Here is a 25,972-nt window from a genome sequence, read left to right on the forward strand (position 1 = left end):
TTAACCACTTTATGGACATAAAAAGCTATACACATTTAATCAACACAGCTTGATGAGTTTGGAGATAATTACAGTTATGTGCTGCATAATGACATTTTGATCAATGGGGCACTGTCATGTGCACAGTCTGCATACCTGTAGGACAGTGGTCCTATAAGATTATAATATTTTTCTGTAACTTTTCTATGTTTAGATATGATTAGATACACAAATACTTGCCATTGAGTTCCAATTGCCTCAAGTATTCAGTACAGTCACATGCTGTACTGGTTTATAGCCTAGTAGCAATAGGCTATACCATATAACCTAGGTGTGTAGTAGGATGTACCATCTAGGTTTGTGTAAGTACACTGTATGATGTTTGCACAACAAGATCAATCAGCTAACAATGCATTTCTCCGAATGTATATTTGTTTTTAAGCAATGCATGACTGTATACCCCTGTGAAATCATGTCCAGAATCTATGCCATAAACCTATATATCACCTCCAAAATTTTTCTCTTACCTTCCTTATTTACTATTATTTTTGCATGTACGATCATAACAGTTAAAAAAAGATTTACTCTCTTAGCAAAGTTTTAAATATATAACATTGTTAACTACAAGCCCTAGGCTGTACAGATTTGTAGGACTTATTAAACTCATATGACTGAAACCTAGTTAGTATTTTTTTTTTTTTTTTTTTTTTGAGACGGAGTTTTGCTCTGTCGCCCAGGCTGGAGTGCAGTAGCCTCCCGAGTAGCTGTGACCACAGGCGCCCACCACCACGCCTGGCTAATTTTTTATATTTTTAGTAGAGACGTGGTTTCACCATGTTAGCCAGGATGGTCTTGATCTCCTGACCTCGTGATCCGCCCTCCTCATCCTCCCAAAGTGCTGGGATTACAGGCGTGAGCCACCGCGCCTGGCCCCTAGTTAGTATCTTAATACTCATTGTTTTCCATTTTTATGGCACAAAATAGCTGAGATTATGAGAGACAAGAGTGGTTATTCTTATTGGAACAACCATAGAAGGAGGGCAATATCTACAAGTTTGGGCCATGGGGTGGTGCTGCTATGAATAGACTATGAATGGCCAAGTAAATATTGGGGTTTGTGACGAAAGATAGGAAAGCCTATCTCAAGAAGGAAAAAAAATGTGTTACAAGAAAGGCAACATTGGCAAGGAAGAAAAACTTGATCTTTAAAACATGTTATTCTAAACAGACTATATTACTTGTTTTCTTGTTTGATTATCATTGCTAGAACTGGTAATGTTTTTATTGCTCAGTTTATACTTTCTCTTGAACTCAGTGGGTGTATTTGGGTCTTAATAATTCAGAATATAAAAACTGATGACCTAATGCCACGTATATTGATGCTAATGGACATCTTTAGAATTTGTCAGACTATGTAAGCTATTATGAAAGTGACTGGTTTCTCTTTCTCCAACACAAAAATATTCAGAGGCAGAAAGATAGACATGAATAATAGAGTTTTTTCTCCATTTTATTTCCTTGATTTCTGAAACAAATTTAAACAGAACTAAGAAGATAGGAAAACAATCTCATCATATTTAGCTAAGTTAAAACTACATATGTCCAAAGGAGAAAAATATGCATTATTAAGAGTATCTTGGCTAGCATAGCCAGTTGCCTACCCAATATCCTTTCTTTCCTTCTTAGCTAAAAAAATCCAAATTCTGTTCAGACTAGCAAGGTTTTATAACTAAGTTGCCAGTTTTCACATTTTGAATTACGAAGAAAGAAACATACCTACTCAGTCAACACACTCAATCCTCCCAAGATCCTTAGAAGTTAAGAATGGTCACATGACACATTTCTGGTTAATGCACTGTCAAGTAGAAACTCTTCTGTGTGGGGCTGCCAGAAAAGCATTTGTTTTCCTTACAAACAGGAGCTGACACAGCTGGAATATGCTTTTACTTTCCCCATTTTCCCTTCTTCCATTTTAAAGTACAGACATAGTGCCTGGAGGCAGAGTAGCCATGTTGAGACCACAGGAAAAAAAGTCTTGCCGGGCACGGTGGCTCACGCCTGCAATCCCACCACTTTGGGAGGCTGAGGCGGGCGGATCATGAGGTCAGGAGATCGAGACCATCCTGGCCAACATGGTGAAACCCCGTCTCTACTAAAAATACAAAAATTAGCTGGGCGTGGTGGTGCGTTCCTGTAATCCCAGCTACTCGGGAGGCTGAGGCAGGAGAATCCCTTGAACCAGGGAGTCAGAGGTTGCAGTGAGCCGAGATTGCGCCACTGCGCTCCAGCCTGGCGACAGAGACTCTATCTCAAAAACAAAAACAAAAACAAAAACAAAAACAAAACACAAAGTCTCGTGTTGGAGATGACTGGGGTTGGAGGAAAGAGTTGGGACATACAGTTTTGCAGTTGCTGCACTGACCCTGGAACACATAATTCTGGAAGTCTTGCTCTATGAGAAAAAGAAACTATCTGGATAAGCCACTGTAGTGAGAATGCTGTCACACATAGCTAAACACAATCTTAACAGAATAAACTGGAAAAAAAATCCTTTAATTTCTAAAATTCTTAGAGTGTCTCAAATTATGATTGTTTTTGCATCGATGCAGTAAGTTTAATTCTCAGGAGACCTTCATTCATCATTGACCAAAACTAGACATGAATCATATTGCATTTAACAGTTAAGATAAACATATATATGAATATAGCTCTATAAAATATTGTTATATTCCAAATACTAAGTAAAACTAGTAATCTATGAAGATAAAGTAAATCAACAATATTTATAAAGCACCTAGTATATCTTTAGCGGCTATGTCAAGTAGAATATTACACCTTCCTTTACGGGAAATTTAAATTTATTTCAAAGACTGGAAAATAACAATCTAAAAAGTCAAATGACAACATACATTTTAAAAGAAAAGTTCAAGACAACGGAAGCAGCTTTACAAGAAAATATATAGTTAAAGGACAAAATGATTTTGGACTGAATCATTGATTAAAAAGACCAATACATATTGGCAGCCGGGCATGGTGGCTCACGCCTGTAATCCCTGCACTTTGGGAGGCCAAGGCAGGTGGATCACGAGGTCAGGTGTTCGAGACCAGCATGGCCACCATAGTGAAACCCCATCTCTACTTAAAAATACAAAAAATTAGCTGGGTGTGGTGGTGAGTGCCTGCAATCCCAGCTACTCAGGAGGCTGAAGCAGGAGAATCACTTGAACCTAGATGGTGGAGGTTGCAGTGAGCCGAGATCGTGCCACTGCACTCCAGCCTGGGCAACAGTGCGAGACTCCATCTCAAAAAAACAAAACAAAACAAAAACGACCAGTACATACTGGAATTAACAAAGCAAACTTTACAGAAAAGGCAGGAATAAATCTCAAAGGCTTCAAGCTGTGACACACCAGTCAACTATATAATCATTATATTAATCAACTTTAAGGAGTGTGAAGAAACCTTAAGTCATTGGTAAGGTTAATAATTGGATTTGGTAAGAACTCACACCTTGAATGTTTGCATGGTCCTCACCTACAAAGTTTCCTAATGTTAAAATAAAATATGTCCTCATTTTAATTTATTTATTATTTTAGTTTTATATTTTATTCTTTGTTAGAGATGGAGTTTTGCTCCATTGCCCAGATTGGAGTCCAATGGCGCTATCATAGCTCACTGCAGCCTCAAACTCCTGGGCCCAAGAGATCATGTCGCCTCAGCCTCCTGAGTAGCTAAGGCTACAGGCCCACATCATCACAGCCAGCTAATTTTTTATTTAGTTTTTTGTAGAGATGAAGTCTCACTCTGTTGCCCAGGCTGGTCTTGAACTTCTAGCCTCAAGGGATCCTCCATCCTGGCACTGATATTACAAGTGTGAGCCATTGTGTCTGGACCCATCCTCATTTTAATTTACAAAACAATTTTACTGTAAAATCTCATTATATATAGCTTCTTGCCTGCTTTCATTCTTTCTAACTACTGATCTTTGCCCCCAGTAAATGTCCTCTTCTAGTGCCTAACATCTATTATATACCTTAAAAAAAATCAAACTTGAGTAAGTGTGGTAAATTCTCAGCAAACTATCGCAAGGACAAAAAACCAAACACCGCATGTTCTCACTCATAGGTGGGAATTGAACAATGAGAACACATGGACACAGGAAGGGGAACATCACACACCGGGGACTGTTGTGGCGTGGGGGGAGGGGGGAGGGATAGCATTAGGAGATATACCTAATGCTAAATGACGAGTTAATGGGTGCAGCACACCAACATGGCACATGTATACATATGTAACAAAACCTGCACGTTTGAGACGGAATCTCGCTCTGTTGCCCAGGCTGGAGTGCAGTGGTGCGATCTTGGCTCACTGCAAGCTCCACCTCCCAGGTTCACCCCCTTCTCCTGCCTCAGCCTCCCGAGTAGCTGGGACTACAGGCACCCGCCACCACGCCTGGCTAATTTTTTTGTATTTTTAGTAGAGACCGGGTTTCACCGTGTTAGCCAGGATGGTCTTGATCTCCTGACCTCATGATCCACCCCCCTCGGCCTCCCAAAGTGCTGGGATTACAGGCGTGAGCCACCGCGCCCGGCCTGTGGCATTATTTTTAATGAATTCTTTAAAAATCATAAAAGCACAATCAAATCCCGTTGCTTTTTTTTTTTTTCAAAAACAATGCTGCCATTATTACCTTGGAAATTACTGATCAATTCGTTTATGAAATTTAAAAACATTAAAACATATGCAAAAATCAATTTTCACTCCCAAGTTATTGAATAAAAATCAACAAGATCCCTGGAAAGATAAATATAGCTTAATTTTCAGCTATATGAAAAAGGCAGGCACATATTTAGAGTAAGAAAACAAATCACAATTGATCAGTTGATTTATTCCTTCTAATACATATATGATTGAAACCACCATAACACTTTTTTCTTTTGTGGCAATGACTGCCCTATCTTTTATGTTTTCCTTATAGAGGATACACTCTAAAATTAGGGCCTATCCCTTTCTTATTTTTGTTCCCTAAGAGCAGATAACACTGATGCCTTTCACCAGCAAGTGTTCAATAAATAACAGATGAATGAAAACTCAGTCTTATATCAAAAGCTCTTAAAAGACAGTCAATATATTTCTAAAGAATCTTTATAACACTGTAACTCGAGGTATCAAAAGTAGGCATTTGAAGGAGGAAAGAAAATACTAGTAGTATTTAATTGCAGACTATTAAAATATCTACTTAATGTATACGTTAATTTTATATAGTATGTATCACTTTAACATAAGTAATCATATACATAAAAGTGTGGATACATGTACACAAACACTTTTACTAATAGTGATGTGTGATCATTGCCTCATCTTATTCACACTTATTCACTATCATACACAAGGAAATCAAATTTAAATCCAAATTATTACTCTACTGTCTCTTTCCATTCTCCTTTCTTAATAGTCTTCGACCTGACTCTAGAGTGCTTTGTAACATGGGTTTCAAAGACAATTTGTTGAATGAAGGAATGAAAAAAACAACCATATACCTAACATTAACATTAGTTAACATTACCCTAACATTAAAGGTAATAATAAGAAAAATTTACATCTTAACACACTGCAACTTCAATTACAGACTTTAAGGACCAAAAGTTATGGTGAAATGGAAAGCCTAAAAGGCAGGTACTAAACTTTAGGGAACAATAACATTATAAAACTTTCAGAAAATTAAAAAAATTTTCCTGTAAGAAAGTTAGAGAAGACCCAGATTCTACGTATTTCTATGAAAACAATAAAAATCACTTCATATAAAGGAACTCTAACTAGATCCAAGAAAGGAAATTTGTAAATAGAATTCTCTAATTATTTATTTATTTGAGATGGAGTTTCGCTCTTGTTGCCCAGGCTAGAGTGCAATGGTGCGATCTTGGCTCACTGCAACATCTCCCTCCCGGGTTCAAGCGATTCTCCTGCCTCAGCCTCAGGAGTAGCTGGGGTTACAGACATGCACCACGATGCCTGGCTAATTTTGTATTTTTAGGAGAGACGGGGTTTCTCCATGTTGGTCAGGCTGGTCTCAAACTCCCGACCTCAGGTGATCCACCCGCCTCGGCCTCCCAAAGTGCTGGGATTACAGGCGTGAGCTACCATGCCCGGCCCAGAATTCTCTATTTAAACACAATGACAAACATAAACTTCCTTATCAGAATCCCACTGGTATTTTATGGAAAACACAGTACAGTGACTTTCATCAGAATTCATGTAAATATCCTGGATCAGTTTTGCTTGATAAGATTTTGACAGAAAAGTTTACAGTGAATTGAATTAAAATATAATAAGATATACATTTCCATTCATAGACTTTGAAATGTGTAGTTTAGTATCATTTATAAGTTTATATAGTTTCTTTAAGAAAAAAGCATATGGTATCATTTTCCATAAAAAGGTAATTAGGAGACTTAGAAAGTATGATTTTGTATGTGTGTGTGTGTGTTTGCAACTCTATGACCTTTTTATTTAAGGGGCGGTTTATTTTTGTTATGATCAGAGAATATAAAATAAGTCACATTACTGACACTGACATATCTTTACATCCTTTGGTGAATAGTGGATTTGATCTCATTAGGTAAAGAAAGAAAATTATATAAATATGGATCAGTCATCCAGATGGTCACAAGCTGTCTACCAGAGACATGTACATTTGTTGGAAGATAATTAAAGCACAAAATTTGTAAATATCTTCAGCCAAACAGATTACAACATTAATTTCTTAATTGGTATTTCTTAAACGAGTTTGTGCAGAAATGAAATGATGAGATGAGAAGGGCTGGATTGTTGTTCGATGAAAGAGAAAAACAAAATAATCAATCTCCTCACCCTAAGATGACTGTCACCCAACCTCGTGAAATCCATTTGATGCCCATGGAAATAAACCATGTTTACTTTGTTTTGTTATAATTTGGCTGGAGAAATGAGATGTGTAAGAAGTTGAAGGGGGTGGCTGAGGAAATAGAAAAGAAGTAAGAAACATTATCTATTCCCAAGAGGTCTGGGGGTCTGGGTTTATGTTAGGACAATTACATTTACTGAGTGACTTTAGATCAATTAACTAAATTGTCTATCAACTTCTCTCATTTGTTGAATAAGGGAAACTATTTGTAATACCCACTTTCTGCTGGGTTTGTGACAATAGAATAAAACCAAGAAACATTCTGTTTTGTATTGCTTTTAGTTTAAATAGCCAATGCCACTTTATCCACACATTGTCCCATCAATTCTTCCAGGGCTATACTCTACAAGTTGTTTAGTAATCAGATTTTGACTGCATCTATTCAACAAAAGTTATAATCAGAATTATTCTGTAGCTAATTCAAATGCTTTTTGTGTATAGACAGAGTTTTAAAAAATCATAATTTTTAAGTACTTTGACCTTAACAACAACAACAAAAATTAAACTCATTCAAATAATTATGTCCCATTTAAATACACACTATACCCACTAAAACTGCTCATTCAATCTTTAGATAATGAAATCTCCCAGGTAACAGTGCAACGTGTGGTTAAAAATGAATCTTGAACAATGCTATTATCATCTTGTCCAGATTGGCCAATTTGTCTCAACCCCAATCTGGAAAGGTCTTATTGGAGGATAAAATGCCTTTGTCAATTCAATTCTTTATTCAATACAAGTGCAGTGGTTGAGATTTTGTGATGAATTATCCTGAACACCTGGCTAAACGGAATGGAAAAAAAGACTACAATTAACTCACCACAGGCAATCAGACACCGGTATTATGAAAAATAATATCATATGGCCATCTAAATTCTATTTGTTGATAGCAACACTAGTCTCCACTGCCGCAAACCTCTCTTCATATTTCCCCTTCCACCTCTCTCCCTCCTGTCTCCCACCATCCCTCTTCCATTTCCTCGTTTCCTCACTCCTCTTTTGTCCTCTTTAATATTCCTTTCTTGTCTTTTTTTCTTTCCTTGCTACCTTTCTTTCTTTTGTCTTTTCTCCCTCCTTCCCCTTTTTCCTGCTTTCCTTCCTCTCTTCCTTCCTTTTTTTCCCTTTCCTCCTCCTTCCTTCCCTTTCTTTCCTCCCTCCTTTGTTCTCTCCTTCCTTTCCTTAAGGGTCAGATTTAATAATCACTCTCAGAGCAAAACCCAGGACATATTTTCCCCTTCATTTGATAGATTATGTCAAAAAAGAAAACTGCTAATTCTTGTCAAATATTGTTGTTTCAGAGCAATTTTACTTATGTTTATGTGATGAAACAGAAAAAGCATTTTTAAATCAGATTTATCTGACACTAAGCGATAAAGCACAAATCATCCACTGCTATTGATTCACAATTCTAGAAATTAAACTTTGAACTTCATGTGTGTTTTACTTCTAAAGACTTAATTTGCATATTTCACATCTCTATTCTTCTGAAAGATAATGGTATATTTTCTACTGTCTAAAATGAAGCAGATTTGCTTAATTTTTTAAAATGGCTGTATTCTTAAAACTTAAAAAAATTAAAGTTGCAATTGTAGCTTCCATTTTTTTCACTGAATATAATTCACTTAGTAAAAATTATTTTTATTTCAAAATGGAATTAGCTCACCATTTTCTAAAATAATACTTTAATCAAGCAATACATACTAAAGGAGACCATAAGCTTTTCACCAAATATATGTTTTCTGAATTCAAAGTCTAAAGCTAGTAAAAGGCTAGCTTACTTCAATGTCATGTCCTTATACCCTTTCTGTGGCAAATATTTCAATTACTGCATGTCTAAGGTTTGGTCTGAATCTCATAACTAACTTTGCCTTGAGTCATAAAATGTCTTATTGCATTATCTTATCTAACTTCTGATGCTTTGGAATTATAATTATAATCCTCACATTCCAATCTTTGTTGAATATGAAGTTTCCTTATCACATTGCATTCACATTATCCATCAAGCTATCCACATTTACTGAGAACCAATTACTGTACGTGTCATGGTCAAACAAACTTATATTTCAGGTATTGGTATATGAATGGTCTTTATTTCAGGTCTACACATTGCAAAGTTGAGTAGATGAACCTGTTGCTTTAGATCAGCTGTATCCAATCTTGTGGCTTCCCTGGGCCACATTGGAAGAAGAATTGTCCTGGGCCACACATACAATACACTAACTCTAATGATAGCTGATCAGTGAAAAAAAGTCACAAAGATATCTCATGTTTTAAGAAAGTTTACAAGTTTGTGTCGGGCCACATTCAAAGCCATCCTGGGCCGCATGTGGCTCACAGGCCATGAGTTGAACAAGCTTGCTTTAGATCATAATAATTACCTCCTACAAATCTCCTTTATTTGCTCTATCCTCCAACTTATTCTACATGTTCTTGACTGAGTTCAGTGGACAATTATTGTTTAGTGGTTGGCCAGAATCATTTCCTTCTTCTATCGTCAATAGACCCCAGTTTCTATTCTGGAGAATCGCCTTTCCCTAATTTCGAGACTTTGGGAGGAGAGGGATTTAAATCAAAGTTTTCTGCTCCCTTCTAGCTCATGTATTAACATGTGACCCAAGCAAGGTGAAGTGGACTCTCTTTTAAGACTTTAAAGTTTGAACAGAGTTACACACAGGATGGAGAAAAGAGAGTATCACAAACAGACTGGAATACTTCTTGCTAGCCGCATGCCCAGAAAGGCATGCTCAGATTCTTTTTCCTTTTGTAAGTTTTGTTCCATTGCCTTTATGCTAATTACAGCACATTTACTTTCTGCCTGATTTAATCAGAGAATGATTTCTGTTGCTTGCATCCAGAGAGCTCTAATTGATAGGCAGCTAAACTATATTTGATGATTTTATTTTCCTGTTTACAATCCTTTCAGGGTTGCCACTGCCTGTAGGCCATCATCAAAATTCCTCAGCCTGGCAACAAAGGATTCCCATTATTTAGCCCCAGTCCTCTATTCAACCTCATCAATTTCTTCCTCATCATATACCCTTAATAATTCAACCATATGGAATCACAATTCCTATGACATACTGTGTTTTTTTCCACCTCAGTGAAAAGCACAGTCTGTTCCCTCTGCCTGGATTGCCCTTCTCATTTTAGCTAGCTAGGTAATTCCAACTCATTCTTTAATGCTTGGCTTAAGTTTTATCTTCTTCAGGAATATCTCACTAGCATCCATTCTCTCTCCTGGCTTAGTTTTCCCTGAAGAAAGCCCCAACAGCATCACTCACACAATATCAGAGAAGTTGAAAACTGTGAGGTTTAAGGGAGAGAACTCTGGAACCAAACTGCTTGAGTTCACATCTCATCATTGTCTTTCTTCCTCGATCTCAGGCAGGTTATTATCCTTACTGTGCCTCTGTATCTACCTCACAGTGACGTTGTAAGCATTAAAGAATTCACATGAAGTACTTAGATCAATGACTGGCATATCATTAGTGCTAAGTATGGGTTAGCTATTATCCTAAAATTTATCTCTGTCATAGTGTTATTATTTTCTTCCTTCAACCTCTTTTACCTGCACATTCTATGTTGTACAACTTTATATTTCCCAGGTACTTAGTGGCAGCTCAATAGAAGTTGGTTAAAATAATAAAAATGGATAGGTGTTAGCAGTTTTTTTTTCAGTGTATAAAGCCCTTTTGGAATTTTGCCTAATTTTTCACACATCAAACATTAAAGTTGGGATTGCTTTATTTAAAACTTTACATAAAATTGATACTGATTTCCTGAAATTATAATAAAATCCTCCCCACGCTTACTTCTCCTTCTTATTTCCCCTCTCACACACATTTGTTTAATGATTATTTAGGGCCATTTTACTGACAATTTGGTGATTGAGGCTATAAAAGCCAAGAACTGACAATGTCTTTAAGAATTATTTTTTAATATAAGAGGAAGAGGCAGGCAAAGCATCCCCCTATTCAGCAAGCAAGAGAAGGGAGATTAGATATTTTTATAAATATATAATACACATACATTACCTATCATTATATATAATACGCTATATATGATTTTGAAAATATTTTATATATACTATATATAATTTATAAATCCTGTATTTTTGTGTCTCAGAAATGGCTTTTGATTTTTCCCCCTACATTTTTTTTTTCAGAGATGGAGTCTCACTCTGTCGCTCAGGCTGGAGTGCAACGGCGCGATCTCAGCTCAATGGAACCTCTGGTCCAGGATTCAAGTGATTCTCCTGCCTCAGCCTCCCTCGTAGCTGGGATTATAGACATGTGCCACCACACCAGCTAATTTTTTTTATTTTCAGTAGAGATGGGGTTTTGCCATGTTGACCAGGCTGGTCTCAAACTCCTGACCTCAAGTGATCCACCTGCCTCAGCCTCCCAAAGTGCTGGGACTGCAGGTGTGAAAAATTGCACCTGGCCCTCTACGTTAGTTTTTGACCTATATTTAAAGATGATCTCTGTGAGGGGGCATCAAATTAGTAGTCCTTTCTGAAAAGGACAAATTTATTTAGAGAACTCTGGAGACTACTGAGCACATCAGTGACTTCCCTCAATGCTGGACTCACAAACCTGTCACAAGGAAGTGTGGACTTTCTCTCCCAATCTATTGTCTGGTAACTTCTGCAGGAAGCTATGTCAATGGTAGAATGGGCTACAGAAGTGGAAACAAGCTCTCGTTTCCATATAATATTATGATGTGATATACAGTTTGCATAATACACATGCCATCATTGGTTAGATTTCTAGAGTTTGTGGTGGAACCAAATATAATTACTAACATTTGTTCAATACTAGCAGTAAGCAAGGCAAAGTGGGAAGCATTTTTCATGTACCAACCAACTTAATCCTGATGACAAACTGCAAGGCAGATAGTACAACTATCCACATTTTATAGCTAGATAAACTTGGGCTCAGGGAGGCAGAATAACTTACTCAAGGTCACACAGCTTGGGAGCCAAGCTTTGAACCCAGACAATGTAACTTCAAAACCTGGGTGTTAAACATTATAAAATATTGTTTCCTTTGGTAAATAAAAGTCCTGGGAGTATTATATAACTCAATATGGTATTGTGAAAGAACATACCTCGTGTTTCTATATGCATCAGTACATAGCAACGATAAAATGGACTACATCTACATCTACATACAAATCACTAAATAGTAACTGCAGTTACAGTTATTACCGCAGCAATGGTATGTATTACTTGCAGTATATATATTACTTGCTACATATACTGCCTGCAGGCTGCAGGCAGTATATGTAGCAAGTAATAACACAGGCTTAGGAATCAAATGGACTTGGATTTGAATCCTTGTTCTGCTACTTACTGGGAATTTGACATCTATGAGCCTCAGTTACTTTTTCTCAAAAATGTGGCTCTAATTACTTTTTATGAAGCAGACGTAAAACAAATTTTCATGTACATACATGTGGTGTTTACATATATTTATATACATCCATATCCATAACTATATTGTGAGTGTGAATGTGTACTCTGTATGCTCTGTACTCAGAATAGGAAACAAAGATCCAGAGATGGCTTGACCACAAACACTTGCAAATGGCACTGAATTCAGGTCTTCTATATTCAAGCTCAAGGCCTTTAAATGCAGGTTGTTTACTATCAAATTACTTTTATTCCTATGGAATTGGTGAAGTTTATTTTACAAAGAAATTCCCCTTACTCTGTCTGACTCACTTCTTGTTTTTTCAAAAGGTAGTACTTTAATACCTAAATACCTTCAGCACAACTTTGTATTTCTTTAGAAAGGCTTGAAAGCTGTTAAAAGTGAAAAACCTTTAATGTATGACAATTCCAACATTATTTTTCTTAACCATTCACAAATATAAAAGATATATAGTATATTTGATCTAGCTCGGTAAACCATATTTACATCAATGTATTCTAATGTTTCTAGTTGATGTCATAATTTTACCAAATGGATTACACTGAGGCTGAAAAATGCACTATTTGTATTAAAAACATGTTCATTTGAACATGGCATTGCATAAATGCCAACTTTAAGATCTAGGGTATTTTTAAATATCTTATGTTTTGTTACTTTTCTCTTTTTAATTTATAGCTCTCTTTCAATCATCCTTATCATCGGAGGAGGAAAACTGGCACAGACAACTTAGAAGAGGGGATAATAATCAATTCCCAGACTATTATATTTGATTCTGCAATATGTTGGGTTGCGTAGTGCCAAAACAAACAGTTTAAAAGTAAATAGCTCAGTTGAGTGACTTATTTGGTATAAAATAGATTTTTAAAATACCAGGTTGTTTAGCAAATTTAACTCAGCCATCTATTCTTGTAAGGTTTCTGCTTTTTTTGTATATTTCCTTTTTAATGTATGGCTACTTTCGTTAATTGCATTAATTTATATCTTTCATTATACTTAGGCTGAATAGTGAGAGTAATGTGTTTGCTGAGAGAGAAACAGTTGCATAAGAACTGGTGGGAAATGGTCTAGGAGAGTAAAGTGATTGGTGGAAAATCTTCATTTTAAAGAAAAACTTCTGCCAACTTTTATCATTTTTTCTCATACCTTCTGCTTGATGATCATCTCGTTGATATCCTCAAGGTCGCCCACCATCACTCTCTGTGATTTTATAACTCGATCAAGCAGAGAAAGCCAGTCGGTAAGTTCTGTCCAAGCCCGGTTGAAATCTGCCAGAGCAGGTACCTCCAACATCAAGGAAGATGGCATTTCTAGTTTGGAGATGGCAGTTTCCTTAGTAAGCACAGGTTGTGTCACCAGAGTAACAGTCTGAGTAGGAGCTAAAATATTTTGGGTTTTCGCAAAAAGGAAAAAAGAAGAAAAAGAAAAATTAGAAACACAAGCTACAGAGCCAATTTCAATAACAATAAGTCAAATTTAATTGAAGAGTAACAATTTGAGCCAAACTCTTATTCATGACATTATACATCTTTTTTCTAACAATGTGGATACTTTGTTTAGCAACACATGGTAGAAAATGAAAAGATTCAACCTTTTCATTAATATACATTTAACAATTTTTTAAAAAACGATTTTGCTCATTCTCATGCCTGGACAAGTAATTTAAGTTAAATAAGCCTTCTCAATAACAATCATATACATTGTGGAAGTGGTAAAGAAAACAAGAGTTTTCAGACCTTGCCAGGGAAATAAATTTTACTTTTTTTTTTATTCAAGGAAAAAAAAAAGGCAAAACAAGATGGGATAAGATCTTCTTTCTGATTTAAAATTCCCTTGAATAGGAAGTAAATTAATTTGGAGCTGGACCCTAGGGAAATCAAAGCCAATGAAACGTTCTTGTCTTAGCTCTGTATTTTATACTGGGAGCAGTTTATCACATTTTTTTCTTTTTATTTAAGATTGTTAGTAAACTGGCCAGCAGCGAAGAAAAACCAAGATACAATATTTTCTTAAAAATGCGAGCTAGTAGTTTTTCTATTTAGACATGAAATATTGTTTCGAAGTCATTAAATAAATCTTCATATGAATAGTGTTGGACACTGTAGAGTGAGTCAGTCTATGGTAATGGTTAAGATGCGTAGTACTAGAATTAAAATGCCTGGTAGACAATCCTGCTCTCTGCCTTAGGAACTCTGGGACCTTGGTTAAGTCACGTAACCTCTCTAAGTTTCAGTTCTAACATTTGTTCAATACTAGCAGTAAGCAGTAAGCAAGGCAAAGTGGGAAGCATTTTTCATGTATTTACCTTAAAAGAAGAAGAAGAATAGGGTAAATGTCACAAGGGCAGTTGTGTAGATTCAATGAGTAGTACAAGCAATACATGTATGACAATGCCAGAAACAGCAGCATAATCATCATCATCACAGTAATATTATTACAGCACCTGACACTATAGTAGGTGATCAATACTGTTAGGTATTACTGTTTTTATAAACACTTGGCTAGTAAGAAACACGGTGATGAACAACTGTGGTGAGAAACTGGAGATAAGGCTCCAAAATGTGAAATACGTGGGGAGTAGTCAGTCAAAGGTCTGTGTGTGGCCCTATATTGATTGAAGAGGGCTGAACTTGCTGGTGTGAATTGATACTAAATACCAACACACAGCTGGGTTATCAGAGGTGAGTGGTGAGGTGAAGGAATGCCTAATCAAGTTTGCAGACAATAGACTCAGGAGCATAATATAACCAGAAGATTGGTGGCAAAATTATTGGACTATGTAGTTCGGAATAAAAGGTTTCAAGGAAAGCTGCAAAAGACATCTCAACAGGAGACTCAGAGGCATGGACAACCAGTGAACTATTCTAAGAACATTTAAAAAAATGAGACATTGAATTTTCATTCTGAGGTAGCCAATCATTAATTTTTATGGCTATGTAACTCTGTTTTTAAGGTTGTCGCCTCATTACAGAAGAAGATGAGTAGAATGGAAGAATGTTTCTTGTCTCTCAAGCTTCTCAGGGACACCAAGCGTTTTCTATGAGTGAAGGAACTAATTTTGATCAATGCAGACAGAAAAAATAGTGTTTTAATTGTCAGAGAGAATAAAAAAATTTATGTCACCAAATAATGATTGAAAGGCAGTAACACTGAGGCGATAAAGAAAAAGTTTTGTTTCTCAAAGCTATCTGACTACTCTGAGGCTCTTTCTAGAAAGAATTAAATGTAATGTAAAGAAGGAATAGTGTTTTGTGTCACAGTCCAAGAGAAGAACTCATGGAAGCAAAAAGATCTAGAAATCTTAAAAGGGATTCCAGGAAAGGAGCTAAATATCCAGAGAGGATGCATGCGTGAGGATGAAAAGAGAGCTAAATTAAAATATCACTGTAGGAACTAACTGCAGAACACCAGGCTGACTGGCAAATGTGGATGGAGTGTTCCTAAAATAGATACACAATGTATACTGAGGCAATATACAGCAATTTAGGAGGATTTCAAGCTTATGGGAGTGTCAGAAAATGCTTTTTTAAAAAGTGACTCATTGAAAATTTGACCCTCAAATAAGAGCAGAGACACGAGATTTTTTTTTCTCCAGACTTATTTCTGACCATGAAAGAAGTACCTAATGAGGTGGAAATGATCATGTCACACTAAATTTCAACAGAGTGAAGGATGAGGAAGTAGAGAATTAATCAGACTTCAACAAGCAGACCACTGTTTCCTGAAAAGCACGTTTGGAAAAAGACAGAAAGGAAGAAGGAAAGAAGGAAGTCAGGGAGGGAGGGAGGGAGGAAGGAGGAAGGGAGGGAGGTAGGGAATCTATTGAAAAGCAAGGCAAGACAAGGCAGGAAGGCAGGAAGGAAGGAAGTCAGGAAGCCAGGCAGTAAGAGAGGGAAGGAGGAAGGAAGGGAGGGAGGGAAGCTATTGAAAAGCAAGGCCAGGGCCTGAAACTCAAAGAGAGAGAATGGTTCATGATGACTAAATATGCCACTGGGATCATAAATTGGCTGAAGCATATTCAGAGGAAGATGGAGAGGTCTAGCAATGCAGACATCTCTGCGCCAGTCATGGGGAGATAATCTCACCTACAGACCCATCAGGCCAGTATTTCTGGTCTTGTCTTCTCCAGCATGCACCACCTGAAGAACATCTGTCTGTACACTGCTGGGAAAGGGAGGGGAAACCTTATCAGACTTTCTCACTGCTCTATCTCTTGCATCTTGCACATGTCCTGGAGTATAGGAGGTGCTCAATTGATTCCCTTTGAATCTAAAGAAAAGTCAATATGCAGTAAGCTCTTTAGTGAACTTAGAGGTCTTCTACATACAATGAGTACTAAAATTTAACAAGCACCCATTAGAATGGAAGAATGGAGGCGAGAACACAAAACATGCCTAGGTTTTTACTAGTTAGGTGATTTTAGCTGTTTTCACAAGAGGATAATGGAGGAAGACCCACTGCTTGGGGCAGACAATGAAAGATCAAATATTAAAGAGAGAAAATACAGCCAGTCAATTTATTTGCCCCCAACCCCACACACATACATTTTTTTTTCTGTCGAAGGGTGTAGAATATTTAGGCTTTCTAGGATCAGATTGTTTTATTTGAATCCTTGCTCTATCATTTTTTTTTTTTTAGCTGTTTAACTATAGTCACATGACTTAACCTCTCTGAATCTCCATTTACTCCTCTGTAAAGTGGCGATTATAATAGTACTTCCTTCATAGACAATTGGCCTTACTATTTCCTAAACAGACGATCTTGGAAAAGTAATGTTCACTGACATCGGAGGCATCTTGAGGTAAGGAATTATACTATGCCTGCTACACTGAACATCTTGACCCTCAAGAGTTTTCACCTGTGTAACTATGAAAACAGTACCAATCTAATGGAATTGTGTTACGGATTTTATTACATGATACATGTAAGTCACCTCCTAGGATTGTTCTGACTGTAAGTACGCTATGTGGATTTTTTTCTTCTCTTTTTCCTGCGTTTCTCACACAGTGGTTATTGGCTCTTCATGTTCTACATTCGTATGGGATTTTATGCTCTGTACTCTGAACCAGACTTGACACTCCAGCCTTACCTCCCTCCATTATTTCCAGGCTCCTCCACACCCCTGTCTATTCTGCATTCTCTCGTGAGCACAGGCCATTTCAAACTTTGTGTCGTTTCATACGCTTTCTATACTTCTTGAAAACTTTTCTCTCCTGTTTCCAGACAAAAATCTCATTGTCTCTTTAAATGTCAACTCTAGATTTCTGTGTTTTGGGGAGGACCAGAATAAGAAGTGTGTAATTAAAATATCTCTATGAGGAACAGAATTACACCTTTCTTGTGGGTCCTAAACACTTTTTAGTCTTTAACATTTTCTTACTTAAATCTAGTTATCACCAGGAAGGACAAAATCTTGCACCACTATTAGGTTTTGGAGGATTTTGAAAATGTCTAGAGGATAGCTGATAGTAGTTGAGAGTTGGATTCTAAAGTCAGAAACTTTGGGTCTCAAGGAATATACTTTAAAACATAAAGAAGCAAGAGGCTAATCTTCATCGACCTCTCACACATTAGAGCCATTTCTGTTCAGAAAAACATTACTTAAAATATTTTATGTTTTCTAAAAAGACTTGCCTCTAGATTCATGCATGTATATATTTTTTTCATTTTTTAATTAAAGTGTTTCAAAGGAGAGAAGTTTTGAGGTCCTGAAATATTTATCTTTTTTTTTTTTTTTTTTTTTTTTTGAGATGGAGTGTTGCTCTGTTGCCATGCTGGAGTGCAGTGGTGTGATCTCAGCTCCCTGCAACCTCTGCCTCGTGGGTTCAAGTGATTCCCCTGCCTCAGCCTCCCGAGTATCTGGGACTACAGGCATTTGCCACCATGCCCAGCTAATTTTTTGTATTTTAGTAGAGACGGGGTTTCACCATGTTGGTCAGGATGGTCTCGATCTCCTGACCTCATGATCCGCCCGCCTGGGCCTCCCAAAGTGGTGGGATTGCAGGCGTGAGCCACCATGCCCGGCCTATTTATCTTATTTTATTATATATATCACATTGATTCTTACTGCACTTCAGATGCCTTTACCTTTATCTAACACATATGAGGTTCTTTCTTTTCCACCATGTCATAGTACTAGAAATATATGCAAATCACCTTTTTCAGTGAAGTGTAGGCTGGTCAGATTTGTTAGTGGTTTTGCAGAGTCTGAGTAACCTGTTCACAGTTCTAAGGGTCAGGCAGGGTCATATTGTTGTGCCAAGGATATTTCCTGTTAACTCGATATTTTAAAAGACTGAAAGAGAATTTGTTTTGCTAAGAGTGCCTGAATCTGTAATCTAGAACAGGTAAAGAGTTAGGATAGATAAACTATTACATAGAATTTTCAATGATGTTCTGGGCTGGGTCTCCAGTTGTCATCCCTAAGGAGCACGGGAAATGGTTTCCCCTCCAGCTGGCAGAAATCCTTTCCTGTGTATCCTATTTAATCTTAACCCCACGTCTGTTCATGCCTGGGCATTCACCCCTTGCCTTATGCCCCTATCTTGGGTTACAAGAAGCTGGCTCTGGTATTAGCTGGTTCAGATCTCAGCCTCTCTAATCACCTCAGAGACTAAGGGTATTCTTCTCAAGTCCATTGGAGGAATTGTCTTTTCCTGCCTAGGGTCCTTACTGAAAATAGTCTTTCTGATGTTATGCTATTAAAGGTTCCTCCAGTAACAGATTTGGGTGGGTTTTATTTGTTTGTTTTTTGCTCAATCACCTTCTGCCAGAACCAGATGTATTACAATGTGCAAAATTAAACCGTATATCTAGGTAGACAGATAGATACACACATTGTCTGTGTGTGTGTGTGTGTGTGTGTGTGTGTAAAGAGAGACAGACAGAGAGAGCAAGAGAGAGAGAGGGCATCTGAATAGTCTGAGGACATACTATATGGCATAATACCTTTATCATGCATTCATTAGAAAATTAAAATGACTCTACTAAAATTGTGGTTTTCCCTGCATAGTTAAGCAGACAGAAAATCAAGCTCAAAATAGCTGAAATGAATTGAGTTTGGCACACCAGAATGGTAGCATGAATAACAGTAGGTGTAATATACTATTGCAAACTGCAGCTTTGCTCTGAGTATTTTGTTAATTAAAAGGTGTTGGCTTTGGGAAGGAACTCTTATTTTTTTCAAGTGTTTGAAGAACATTTCTCTAGTCTGAAAATTTAATTGGTTTCAGGGGTACATGATTAGTCAGACTAACAGCTTTACTTAGAGCTTTAAAGAAGCTACTAAATCTTTTAAAACATACACACAATGTGTTTGGCATATTTCCTTTGAAGTATTCACACATGGTTTTCCTGTAATTCACAGGTCTCCTTTGGTTGATAAGAAAGCAAGAAGCACATACTCTATTTCTAGCTTTGTTGTATGAATGTGGGTAACTTTTTTTGTTTGCTTTACTTTTATATTTGAAAAATCACTCAACTTACAAAATAAGTTATTGGGCTCACATGAACAGTTCTATGAGGGAATATCTAAAAAGTACTGTTAAGTATTCCCTTCCTCCTTATCATTCCGTTTCAACAGAGGACAGCAATGTTATATGTGGTCAAATTGCATTACTGTTTAATACTATGGGGTATAGGAAAGATTGTTAGCAACTTCCATCTCACTAGTAGATAAAATAACTCTCCTCCATGTAAGCAACATTGGAGAATATTTTCTTTTTGAATCTTTGAAAGGACGGCATTTGGATTAATGAATGACGTAAGAGTTCAAGAGAACCTCTTAAGAAAATTTGAAATCATGTCTAGATTCTAAGAAAGACAATCTATTGCGTAGGTAAGGAAGAATTTCACGTCTCCCCTCTAAATATTTACAGTCTGCACATACAAGTTGGAAAATTAGAAACAAACACTATGAACACATAAACACTTATTTTTGTCTGCATTCTTTTCTGTCGCTCTAAAGAGTAAATAAAATATATGACCCATGTATCATCAATAATTCTTATTTTAGAAAAATAAATGCTTGTGCTCTACATAGGCAAGGCCAGAGTACTGGAACTCAAGGATTCATGATAACCATTTGTATTTCTGGATTTCAGAAAAAAAAATGTTAAGTTTGGGAGCCATGGATTTTTAAAGCTTAATGGTGCTATTCGCTTACATTTTAATAGATTCTTGCTATTAAAAATATAATCCAAATAAATATTTGCTACTACTTACAAGTAAGATAAATTGCCACCAACACTGCCATCATCCCCATCATTTACTCTGTGATTCTTATGTGCCAGGCAAGGTTCTTCATAAACCCTGTTTTATTTCACCTTTACCAAACCATCTTCAGGGTAGATGTTATCGTCCTCTTTTTACCAAGGTAACGAAACTTGTTCGGGATCTCACATTAACAAGTGATGTTTCCAAGACAATGTTCTTAACCACTGCACATATTTCTAAGAATCACAGGACATCAGGTATCTTTCTTACATGTCTCATTCGATATGCGAGAATTATTAATCACTCAAATACTTCTGACTCTAAGAGCTATAGCTTATAATATATGGTATCCATGAAATATATCTAATATCCATTTTAATTTGGGAGAGAAGATCATTTGATATAGCTATAAAACTATGGATTGTAACAATCAAGCGCATCTAGCACCCACTCACAACTTAAATATTACCCTTGAAAAATATCTCCAACCTGACTTTAAACGTATCCTTCCTTCACCAATTTGAATAGAGAAATAATCGTTGTCTTTTCCTGTTTTCGTTTGCATCATCTAAGTGCCCTTCTATAACCAACATTATATGAATTCATCTACACGCGCTCAGTGAAAAGCAAGGTTTCTCAATCTCAGCACTGTTGACATTTTTGTCCCAGATAATTCTTTGTCGTGAGTGGCTGTCCTGTGCGTTGTAGGATCAGAATTGCTTGTCAGTATCCCTGGCCAGAGCTCCCTCCTAGATGTTCGACCAAAAATGTCTCCTGACATTACCAAATGTCTCCTGAGGAAAGAAAAATTGCTTATGGTTGAGAATGTCTCAATTAAAAGGATTTTCTATCTCTCCCTATCCACCCACCTCTCAAATAGCTGCCTAGAATTTGTGCTGGACATCATTTATGCCTATCCAAGTTTGTTTTTTCTCATTCCTCAGAAGTGGAAATTAAGAGAAATTGTTAAGGGCTTCTCTTTCCCACATGATATTGGGCAGGCACTGAAGTATCCATAAGTAAACCACAAACTTACGGCTGCCAAGGAATAATAAATAATATTACACAGGAAGTGTCTTAGTGACAAAAATGACAACATCTCTGCTGGAGAGTGAATGTCCACAGATTCTCTTTCTGCATCTACACTTTTGGCAAGAGATATTCCAGATTCTCCCATTAAGAGCCGTAGTCTATTTCTCCACTCCTTGAATATGGATTGGTCAAGTCACTTGTTTCGGGTAATGACGTGTCAGCAAACATGACATAAGCAGAGGCTTAACAATGCTTGGGTGTTGGGCTATGCTTGGAACCCTTCCACCACTATGGAACTATGCTAGCCTGATGAATAATTACAGGCAAGTGATCCTGTCACCCACACTGTCTCAACTTATAACCAAAAAGTTATACCAGACATATGAATGCCACATGTGGTCATCAACCACCAGCTGACCATGAGTGCATGAATGAGCACAGCGGAGTCTAGCAAAAGAATCACCTTGATGAACCAAGCCCCAAGCAGAATCAAGAATCAAGAGCTAAAAAAAAATGATTCTTATTTTAAGTCTCTACATTTGGGGTAGCTTGTTACACAGCAATAGATAGCTGATACAGCATCCATTTTTACCTATTAAACACTGCTACACAAAACAGGATTTAAAATTCCCTTCCCATTACCACAGAAATTAAAAGAAAAATGCTTATCCAGCAGAGAGAACATAGCTGGAAAAGAGAGAGTCTTTAAGTTAAAATGTGGAATGGAATTCCACAGAGAATGGAAGATTCACATAGTCAGTCTATAAGGTCAATAAATCAGGCAGCCAGCATTTGACAGGATATTTGAAGAAAGTAACACTTTTGGCAGAAATTCACTATTAGTGCACCAAGAGCTTTGTATATGAAAAAAGTAGAGTATGTAATATTAAGAGCCAAGAAGTAGGCACCCCAGTGCAGAAGACAAGGGAAGAAAAAGCCAGATGAAACCATAATAAAGACCATGCTATTGATGAAGGGTGGTCATCAGTTGCAAAACTGATATCAGAATAAAATCCATATAACCATGTGAGTATAACCAGCTAGAGAACATTGTGTAGTTCTTATTACAGAAAATACACTGCTATTCTACCAAAATTCTGAGCACCTTAAAAAATTCCTGAATTAAATAATTTATTCTGATTTAGGTTTGTTTATTCAATTTTTTAAAATAGAGTTCCTCCTATCTGAATGTTAGAGACAAGACCCTGCAGTGAAAACTCAGCAAAATGAGGTAAGCAGTGTTTTCTACAAAATTCAGTCTAAATCTCTTATTTGTTTGGGAGAGCTACATTTTCACGTTAAGTAGCAAAATAATTAGCAATGTGTTTTGAAAGTTGTTATACAATGAATAAGATCCTCTACCATGTGTCAGGCCCTCACAAGCCTCATCCACCAGAGGAGATGATAAGCTATTTGAGATAAGTATCAGAATCACCTTTTCCTTCCTCACAAGACCAAAGGTCTGAAAAATAACAGGGTCTCAATCAAAATTTGTTGTTGTTTTCACAATTAGAATGAGGTACAAGTTGCAATGTACCAAGCAGAGTCCTTAAGTGCAATCTCACTCTCTCTCTAAATATATATATGCATATGTATATATAGTCTAAATATATAGAGAGACAGAGAAGTTATATAAATTAATATAACAGAGTTATATAACTCTGATTTACAGCTTCCTCAGAGTTTCAATCTAGAACTTCATCAGGGAGAAAAAAGAGGAACCATCAGTGCAATGTAAATGATACAATATTAAATAGTCTTAAAATGTAGATTCTTTTGGTTCAAATCAATTATAATATATTTGCACAGAATTTGGACAGCATAAAAATGCCTTTTTAGTCATTTTCTCCATTGGTTCCTCATCATACCACTCTGGTGTGGATAGGGAAACATGATTACTATCAATTTATAGAACAGGAAACTAAATTCAGATAAATTAAAATACTTCTTCAAGATCAACATTTAGTAAATTAGATGAAAGGTTCTGAGCAATCTGTATTTTAAGAAGAAAGGCTCTGAGTTGAGTAATTAATAAGGAATTCATCAAAAACAATTAACCTGATTTTAAAATGGGCAAGGATTTAAATAGACATTTCTCCAAAGAAAATATATACACAGCCAACAAGCATCTGAAAAGATACTCAACATCATCAATCATCGGGGAAATGCAAATGAAGAACAAAAACCACAATGAGATATTAGCTCACAACCATGAGGATGACCGTGATCATAAACAGAAAATAACATATGCTGGCAAGGATGTGGAGAAACTGAAACACTTCTGCATCGTTGGTGGGAATGTGAAAAGGTGTAGCCGCTATGGAAAACAGTATGGAGGTTCCTCAAAAAATAAAAATAGAATTATCATATAATCCAGCAATCCCATTTCTGGGTTTACAGATAATCCACAACTTACTAAGGTTTAACTTGTAATTTTTGGACTTTACAATGGTGTGAAAGCGATATGCATTCATTAAGAAACCATACTTCAAATTTTGAATTTTGATATTTTCTGGGGCTAGTAATATGCAGTATGATACTCTCTTCTGAGATATTGGGTTGCAGCATGATGTTTATCATGAGGATAAATAATTGATACTCTACTATGTACTGTGTTGCCACATGATTTTGCCCAGATGTAGGCTATTCTACATGTTTTGACCATATTTAAAGTAGGCTAGGCTAAGCAATGATGTTTGGTAGGTTAGGTATATTAAATTAATTTTTGACATATTTTCAACTTACGACGGGCTGATTGGGATGTAATCCCAGTGTAAATCAATGAGCATCTGTATAGCCAAAAGAATTAAAAACAGTATCTTAAAGAGATATTTGCACACTCATATTAACTCCAGCATAATTCACAATAGCCAAAAATTGAAGTAACTAAAATGTCCATTGATTGATAAACGGATTAAAAAATGTGGTATAGGACACAATGGAATATTACTCAGCCGCAAAAAAGAAGGAAATCGTTTCCTATGCTACAACATGGGTGTACCTTAAAGACATTATGCTAAGTTAAATAAGCCAGTCATAAAATGACAAATATTGCATGCTTCCTTTTATATAATGTATCTAAAGTAATCAAACTCTTTAGAAACAGAAAGTAGAATGGTCATATTGCCAGTGCTGGGGTACAGGGAGCAATAGGAGCTCTTCAGTGGGTTAGGAGTTTCGGATTTGAGAGATGAAAACATTCTAGAGATCTGTTGAATAACAATGTACATATAGCTAACACTACTGGTTTGTACACATAAAACAGTTAAGCTGGCAAAGTTTGTATTATGTGGTTTTTGTTTTTAAACCACATTTTTAAAATTATACTTTAAGTTCTGGAATACATGGGCAGAATGTGCAGGTTTGTTACGTAGGTATACACTTGCCATGGTGGTTTGCTGTACCCATCAACACTTCATCTACATTAGGTATTTCTCCTAATGTTATCCCTCCCTCTGCCCCCCAATCCTCCAACAGGCCCTGGTGTGTGATGTTCCCCTCCCCATCTCCATGTGTTCTCATCGTTCAACTCCCACTTATGAGTGAGAACATGTGGTGTTTGGTTTTCTGTTCCTGTGTTAGTTTGCTGAGAATAATGGTTTCCAGCTTCATCCATGTCCTTACAAAGGACATGAACTCATCCTTTTCTATGGCTGCATAGTATTCTATGGTGTATATGTGCCACATTTTCTATATCTAGTCTATCATTGATGGACATTTGGGTTGGTTCCAAGTCTTTGCTATTGTAAACAGTGCCGCAATAAACGTATGTGTGCATGTGTCTTTACAGTAGAATGTTTTATAATCCTCTGGGTATATACCCAGTAATGGGATTGCTGAGTCAAATGGTATTTCTGGTTCTAGATCCTTGAGGAATCACCACACTGTCTTCCACAATGGTTGAAGTAATTTACACTCCCACCAACAGTGTAAAAGCATTCCTATTTCTCCACATCCTCTCCAGCATCTGTTGTTTCCTGACTGTTTAATGATCGCCTTTCTAACTGATGTGAGATGGTATCTCATTGCGGTTTTGATTTGCATTTCTCTAATGACCAGTGATGATGAGCTTGTTTTCATATGTTTGTTGGCCACATAAATGTCTTCTTTTGAGAAGTGTCTGTTTATATCCTTCCCCCACTTTTTTGATGGGGTCGTTTGTTTTTTTCTTGTAAATTTGATTAAACCACATTTTTTTTTAAAGGGAATTCACAGACCAGGCGAATTGTGGACTTTTAAAAATTCCCTTCTGAGTTAAGGAGATTTAAAAGAGATTTTTTTGGAGTACTATAATAAATATCATCCTGTAAATTCCAATGGTTCTGATATATATATATATTTTTTTTCCATAATTTTTTTTTATTATACTTTA

At 36.6% G+C, this 25,972-nt stretch overlaps 1 protein-coding gene across 1 annotated transcript in view; it reads right to left on the reverse strand.

Annotated features, from left to right (window-relative positions):
- Positions 1 to 25,972, reverse strand: part of DMD (dystrophin) — a 2,251,240-nt gene that overhangs the window by 687,063 nt on the left and 1,538,205 nt on the right. The window contains exon 49 of the mRNA XM_032756167.2: positions 13,501 to 13,733. Coding sequence (XP_032612058.2) covers positions 13,501 to 13,733 — 233 coding nt within the window. The remainder of the gene's footprint in view (positions 1 to 13,500; positions 13,734 to 25,972) is intronic.

Source organism: Hylobates moloch, unplaced genomic scaffold (assembly GCF_009828535.3).
Source record: "Hylobates moloch isolate HMO894 unplaced genomic scaffold, HMol_V3 SCAFFOLD_7, whole genome shotgun sequence".
In the NCBI taxonomy this organism is placed as follows: domain Eukaryota; kingdom Metazoa; phylum Chordata; class Mammalia; order Primates; family Hylobatidae; genus Hylobates; species Hylobates moloch.